Source organism: Musa acuminata, unplaced genomic scaffold, assembly GCF_036884655.1.
Source record: "Musa acuminata AAA Group cultivar baxijiao unplaced genomic scaffold, Cavendish_Baxijiao_AAA HiC_scaffold_987, whole genome shotgun sequence".
NCBI classification, from domain to species: domain Eukaryota; kingdom Viridiplantae; phylum Streptophyta; class Magnoliopsida; order Zingiberales; family Musaceae; genus Musa; species Musa acuminata.
This window is the reverse complement of record NW_027021205.1, coordinates 10,001-17,500: the sequence shown is the minus strand read 5'-3', so window position 1 is coordinate 17,500 and position 7,500 is coordinate 10,001. Positions and strand designations below refer to the sequence as shown.

The window sequence follows — 7,500 nt, the reverse complement described above, 5'->3', positions numbered from 1 at the left end:
TTATCAAGGGTTCTACCAATTGATATCTTTCCACAAATAATTTAAATTCAATTTCTTGATCTGTATCTTCAATTTTTGGAAACTTATGAAATTCTTCCGTCAAGCCCTCATTAATGAACCTACAAAATCCCTCAAATTGGATCTGACTAAATCCAGGTATTGTGGACATTCCCTCATTTCCATCATTCCGGAGCATCTTAATCTTAAGTTTCCTGTTTATTGAAAAATCCCATTATTAGCTCACTATTTATCGAACCATACGGATCGATCTAGCAATGATGGAATGTATATTCTGTTTACTGAATCACATGAAATTTTAGCCAACTCCATATACCATATATGTATTTCATACGTATGAACGGAAATGAGACAGAGGAATGAAGAGCATTTTCGACGCAAGTTCGAATTTGCGACAGGTACAACAGGAACAATATAGAGTTTCCCTTTTTAGCATACTTAATTTTATTTGAGTTTCATTTCATGTTCAAAAAAAATTTCGAATTATTTTTTTGCTAGTAGAATATATAGAATATGATTGAATTGCGTAATAGGAGTAATATTTATTAAGTGCATGCCAATATAGCTATCTACCTGTCCGCATATCACATCTTTTATCGTAATTTCACTTGTGGCAACAGAAGTCAGGTCGCACTATATCATAATTCCTATTTTTTCTATTGCATATAGAAAATGAAAAAAGAAGGCACGACGATTCTCTATAGGGATATGGGATATGTACATAAGAGCGGTATCTGTGTAACAATTTCTGTTTTGAGGTTTACATATACACATATATATTGTTATAATTTATATTGTTATAATTGAAATTGAAAAAGATTGATTATTGAAAATAATTGATACTGAATTAGTCATAAATCAATTTGATTTTGTTATGCCATTAAGGAAACGCAACAATTTGAGATACAAATTGAAGAACCTTTCGCTAATTCAAAACAACAAAACAAATAGTTAATGGTTCCAATTTGCCCTGAATTTTTCAGTCTTTGACCAGAAATCTATTTTTTATCTTATTTGGATCGAATTTGGTTTGGCGACATGGCCAAGTGGTAAGGCGGGGGACTGCAAATCCTTTATCCCCAGTTCAAATCTGGGTGTCGCCTGATCAACAAAAAACTTGGGATTTCTTATTCTGCTGATTTAACTCGACGAATTCTGTCCCCGGAGAAGGAGAGGCAAAAGGATAAGCCTATCGATACTTTATTTTTAGAATCTGTAGTTCTATAAAGAAAGTCAATTTTTTTAAAGAAAGTCAATTTTTTTCTAAAAATCCGGGCTTTGGGTGTGGCCCAAACCGGTACAAATAGGGATGAAGTAAGCCTTACTTATTAATATGATTATGATTTTAATATGATTATGATTGGTTCGGACATTTATTTTATAAGTAGAATAAATAAATAGTGAAAGTAAATTCTGGGATTCAAAACTACGAAAGTAAGAGGTCGGAAATCTTGGTATCCAAAGGTTCCTAAAGGACACTCCATTTTTGCTACTAGGATTGAAGAAGAGATTGTACGAAAGACTATCAAGAATTCCTAATTATTTTACACTACCACCGTTGTGTCTACTGACTCTGTCTGGAATTCGATTGGATAGGCTGATGGGAAATCAATTTAGAAGTTGTGGAAAGGACTGAAGATACTTTGTATCCAGACTCACGAGAGTCTCTGAGTACTCAAACATTCAATCAGGATAGTTGGTCGGCTCTTATTGAGTAAAGAGTAAAAGTAAAAGTTGAAGAAACAAAAAAATTTCTTTGCCCGTGTAGGAATTTCTTTGCCCGTGTAAGATAGGGGGATTACGAAAAAAAGAAAGAATGTATGTAATACTGGTGATGGTGTCTCCCCATTCTTTCACAAAAAAAACAGTAAGGCTTAGATCAAATAGGAAATAGAGGTATCTGATAGATAGTTATCTATCTTGATGGTATATTTTGATGTCTTTTGCTTATGAAAAAGGGTAACAAACAATAGGTCTTAGTACTCCTACATGTTCCATTGGGATAGGAGTATTCCTTTGTTATTTCATTTTCCGAGAAAAGGTGTGTGTATTGTATTTATGCTTAATGCTTCCCGATTCTACCAGAAATCTTATAATCTTGTTACGAGTAGATTCATTGGATTGGTTCATCAATAGCCTTAAGTTAAGTCAGAATTCCATTTTGACTCTGCGCCATTGATTCCACTATGATTATTGATCAATAATGGAATAATTCCTTCATAGAGATAGGAGACATAATTTATATGGATATAGTAAGTCTCGCTTGGGCTGCTTTAATGGTAGTCTTTACATTTTCCCTCTCACTCGTAGTATGGGGAAGGAGTGGACTCTAGGGGTACTACTAATCGAGTAATCGATTGAGTAATTGAATTCTATCAATTGTTTAATTGATCGTTTTGCAAAGCTTTAAAAAAAGAATGTCTCTGTTTCAAAATTATACTGAAATACAGTAATGAATAAGAAAATACAATAATGAATAATAACCATTCGATCAAAGAATGAATGATTACTATAGTTGTATTTCGAAACCTAAATCTACGCATGATAGGAAATTTTTTCCAACCGAATTCTTCCTAAATATTCTATTTTGATAAACCAGCTCTTACCAGAATTATGGATATTACAAAAAGAAAAAATCTGAAATTGGTTTTTTCTTTTTTTCTTTATTTGTTTCCCTCTTTCTTTACTTTTACTGTTCTAAGAGAAGAGAAAGCCGTTCCGCTATTCTAATTATATTAGATTACGACAATACATACTTTCTATTGGAAATGACTAGTTGTTGTCCAAAGAGGTTCTACACATAATAAGATTAGATCTTTCTTCCGTTGAGCGATCCACATATCGCGCATTTCACCTTTTTTTTAGACTCCTAGAGATTTTTTTATGCTTTTTTTGACTCATCTCATGTCATGTTTAAGCATAAAAAATTGGGAAGGTCTACTCTATTAATCTACTTCTTTTTCAAATCTGAAGAAGTTATCATGGAATAGAACTCCGCAGATCATCTGTTAATAGATCAAGCAATGACTTCTTGAGATGGGAAATCTAAAAAAAGAAAAAGATTCTTTTCTTTGGTTTCGTTTTCTTTTATCTTTTTTTTTATTTAATTTATAGTAGAATATGCCCATACTCTTTTTGTCTTGCTCCATTGATTCCTTTGATAGATCTCGGGACCTATACCTATATATATATAAATTCTAAGAAAGCCAGGAATTAGAAGAGTTGGTCTTCAATTATTTTGAATTGATCGAAATCCACACAAGTAAATGTAGCCAAAAAAATAATAGAATTGGACTGTTATTTTGATGTACTATTTAGATATACATCTAATCTATGTACATACATATTGTATATTGACCTAGATATAGGCTTTCTCTATATAAAAGCCTATATCTGTATACAGTACAACTTTCTATGAAAATCATTAATAGGATAATAAATACTATACCATACTATCTCGGCTCAGATACTACTATCTCAGATACTTATTATCTCAGATACTTATGATTCCAGACAGATCATTTCATTTAAGACTTGGAGTTTGAATCCGTTTCTTTCATTTATTCAATCATTGATAAGAACTAATAAATCAAGTTTCAGTCAAATTAATCATTTTGACTGACTGTTTTTACGTAGATGATAAGTAAAAAGGCAGTAGGAACTAGAATGAACAGTGCAGTAGCAATAAATGCGAGAATATTTACTTCCATAATCTCATTGTTTTTTTACTTCGCAATAACTCGGGATCTAATCCCATAGAGATGAGAAATTTGATTCCTGTAAATTCAATGGGATGAATTGCATCCTGATGATACTGAATCGGATCAATATTATGAATAACAATATCTGATCTATCAAATCGATTCATCGTCGAGAATTGAATAGTATAACATAGGAAGATCCTTTATCCATACTAAATCTGAAATGGGATTCCTGATCCAATAAAGAATCCCATTGAATTTTCATCCTTTTCCACTTTTTCTTTTCTATAAATAACCCTACCGTCTTCCTTATATACTCCTCCTTCGTTATACTTATACATACAATTATGTACATACAATTATGAGGTATTATATGACTGGTATTCTATGAATCACACACAGATCCAAAGAGTAGAAGTGAGATGGAAAAAGGACGGGTTAAGTATAAAAGATCTAATATAATTCCAACAAATTTAATAAAAAGGAACGTTGCTTGGTCTTTTCTTTTATTTGATTAGTATCTCTTTCTTCGATTGGGACTGGAAGGCATACATCAAAAATTCAGTGTGCAATTTAAATGAGAATGAGATAGATTGTTTCCAATTAGTCATTGAGGATACACAAACAAAGTCGAAGCTAAAAAGGGTTGTCGTTTAACCTGACAAGTACTCTGTCGAGGTAATTATGTTAAGTTCATTATGTATTGTACAATAAACGAATACAATTTGCGTATGTACTCTCGGTAAAAATAGGAGCACTCTATTCTATTTCATTTATCAAGAAAATCGAAAAAGAAAGTCAGACGAGTATCTCTTAAAATACTAAATATAGGAATACCACCGATTGTACGAATCTATATATGTTATGTCTCTCCCTTATCACTCGGCACTAGTGGAAGAAATGGAAATTCCTGTATTTGTCTGATGATAAATGCGAAATGAAAAACAAAAGAAATAAGGATCTCCACTGGGGATTAGATCTTGCCCCCTGTCTCCTTTTTCACGGAAAATAGATAAATTCATTTCTCCATTCATCGGTCGGATCCTAGTTCGGGACTGACGGGGCTCGAACCCGCAGCTTCCGCCTTGACAGGGCGGTGCTCTGACCAATTGAACTACAATCCCAGCGAGGTGTATGGTATACATATTCTTAATGGTTTCAGAAAAACATTTTCTTCGTCGCGTTGTAACAGAGACACGAATGATATACTAACTGATATCATATACACATAGAACACATAGATATGGACTATAGTGAAAGTGACACGGATTACTAGTAACCTGTGTTTATTTTATTTTATTGCCAAAAATAGATAATCAACCTTTCATTGAGAAAAAACGATTTTTCCTTTCATAATCTTTGCTTTGATTAAGTATTATGAATCTAGATCGTTAGAAAGAAAAGATCAGAACGAATGAGAAAAACATGGATAGAGAAACAAAAATGGACTCTTTCTCTTTTACGGATCAGGTATTTTTGTTTCTGGGGGACAAATTGGTTATATCATTGGTTATATCATATTCATGGAGCGGCGAATTTTTGGGCCGAGCTGGATTTGAACCAGCGTAGACATATCGCCAACGAATTTACAGTCCGTCCCCATTAACCGCTCGGGCATCGACCCAGGAAGAATTCCTTCTAGGCTTATTGATAATCCATGATCAACTTCCTTTCGTAGTACCCCCAGGGGAAGTCGAATCCCCGCTGCCTCCTTGAAAGAGAGATGTCCTGAACCACTAGACGATAGGGGCATATCCGCCCAACTGTCATCATACTATGATGATAGTATGAGTAGTTTTTTGGAATTGTCAATATAATCTAATGATATGACTAGATCTGAACACTCTTTTCTACTTTTATGTTATGATTCCATAGAATTTTGTTTTGGATTTGATGGTTCATGAATGAACCATCCCATACTATTTTATATAGCGAAAGGAGGTACAGGACTCCGTCAGTTCAGGCAGTGATTGGTCCGACAGAACAGAAAAGGGGGTAGAACCCCACTTAATTTCTTTTCTTCAATTTTAACTCATTAATTTTAACTTAACTCATTGCTTCGTTCATTGTTCAGATAAAATATGCCTATCACTATCTCACATTAAGTCAGAAAATTAAAAAACGATAGAAATTTTCCTTTTTTCTTTTTTATTTTTTTATAAGAATTCGGTTCAGGGTACGAATACCCTCATCACATGATTCAAGAAAATCTATCGAATCTATGTCGATGTCAGATTGGTACATGTATCAATCAAGTGAATCTTGTTTTGATGAGTCAGTAAAGGTAAACAAGCGGGGTCGGTCTTGAAACAATTCACTGCATTATTTTTATCAAAAAAAAAAATAAAAAATTTGCCCACTTTTTACTTTTGGGGGGTAAATCAAATTGATTGCTCCTAAATGAACTATGTATATATTATGTGCATATATGTATATATCATGTACATATATTATGCAGTAGACTCATAATGGAAAAAGGCTATAATTCATGAATCGAATAAAACAAGCCCTTTTAACTCAGTGGTAGAGTAACGCCATGGTAAGGCGTAAGTCATCGGTTCAAATCCGATAAGGGGCTTTTTCCACTAAACTAAAGTTTGAGTCTTTGTTTTTCGGTGGAGAATAGAGATTTCTTTTTATTTCTAAAAAGAAAAGGGTAACCACCATTATAATGACTTCTGATTATTACGAGTTATAGTTAAAAAGTGAAACATTATTCATTATTATTAGTATAAATAATAATGAATAATTGTAGTTATTAGAACTAGTCTACTCTGTACTGACAAAGTAGTCCTCTTCATGTCTAATTATTCAAATTTTTGTTTTTGGACAGGAATATTCTAGATGTCCAATCGCTATTATGAATCGCCAAACCAAAGTATTCTTACTTCTCCATTGTTTTTATCAAACCCAGCATCAAATTCTAAATCAAGAAAAAGTAAGTGGACCTAACCCATTGAATGACGACTATATCGGCTATTCTGATATTAAAATTCGATATAGATGAAATTGTACAAGCGGATTTTTTTATTTCCTTAGACCACGCAAGTCAGGAATTTGTCGATATTTCCGATTTAATGAATCTTCTTCTTACTGAATGCTCCATGGGAATAAATCGATATTCTTTTCCGCTACATATAAAAGTTTATTTCGAAAATATATTTTTCAATATCTTTCCTTGATTTCAGAATCAGATATTGTTTTGTTCTTCCGCCAATGCAATAGAGAACGAATGCGAGAAAGGGACTTTACTTTCATTTCCAGTCTACCATTATTTAAATATTTAATCTAGTTTAGGGGCAGGAAAAAACAGTGAATTTTCTTTTTTTTGTTTGTTTGACCCGTTAAAAGATATACTCTGTAACTGTAATATGAGTCATAGGACAATTCCGGGTTCAAATACTTAATTTATTTTATATAGTATATAGTTATAAGATAAGTATAAGATAAGGTATAAAGACTAATCGAATCGAGCTCGTGGATTTATTTACTTAGATTGGTTTGTGGCCCAATAGAAAAGAAGAATTTGTATCTTCGAAACCCATTGTAAGGGGCATGGAACGAGAAATCGTCCACAGATAATCGAACTATCGTATGCCTTGGAAATGATATGAGGTGTTCGGAAATGGTTGAAGTAGTTAAATAGGAGGATCGCTATGACTATAACCCTTGGTAAATTTACCAAAGAAGAAAATGATCTATTTGATATTATGGATGATTGGTTACGGAGGGACCGTTTCGTTTTTGTAGGTTGGTCCGGCCTATTGCTCTTTCCTTGTGC

At 33.1% G+C, this 7,500-nt stretch overlaps 1 protein-coding gene, 2 non-coding genes and 1 pseudogene across 3 annotated transcripts in view; 3 read left to right on the top strand and 1 right to left on the bottom strand.

Moving 5' to 3' along the window:
* LOC135665343 (DNA-directed RNA polymerase subunit beta) overlaps positions 1 to 7,028 on the bottom strand; it is a 10,467-nt gene extending 3,439 nt beyond the window's left edge. Inside the window, exon 1 of the mRNA XM_065177184.1 lies at positions 1 to 7,028. This exon is cut by the window's left edge and continues 3,439 nt beyond it. Within this exon, the coding sequence (XP_065033256.1) occupies positions 1 to 196 (196 nt within the window). The 5' untranslated portion in view covers positions 197 to 7,028.
* TRNAC-GCA (transfer RNA cysteine (anticodon GCA)) lies at positions 1,051 to 1,121 on the top strand. Its single transcript has one exon. It is a non-coding gene; the product is annotated as a tRNA-Cys (tRNA).
* TRNAT-GGU (transfer RNA threonine (anticodon GGU)) lies at positions 6,226 to 6,297 on the top strand. The gene has a single exon. It is a non-coding gene; the product is annotated as a tRNA-Thr (tRNA).
* Positions 7,029 to 7,229: 201 nt separating the features above from the next.
* The window catches only part of LOC135665346 (photosystem II D2 protein-like), a 1,207-nt pseudogene continuing 936 nt past the window's right edge, over positions 7,230 to 7,500 (top strand).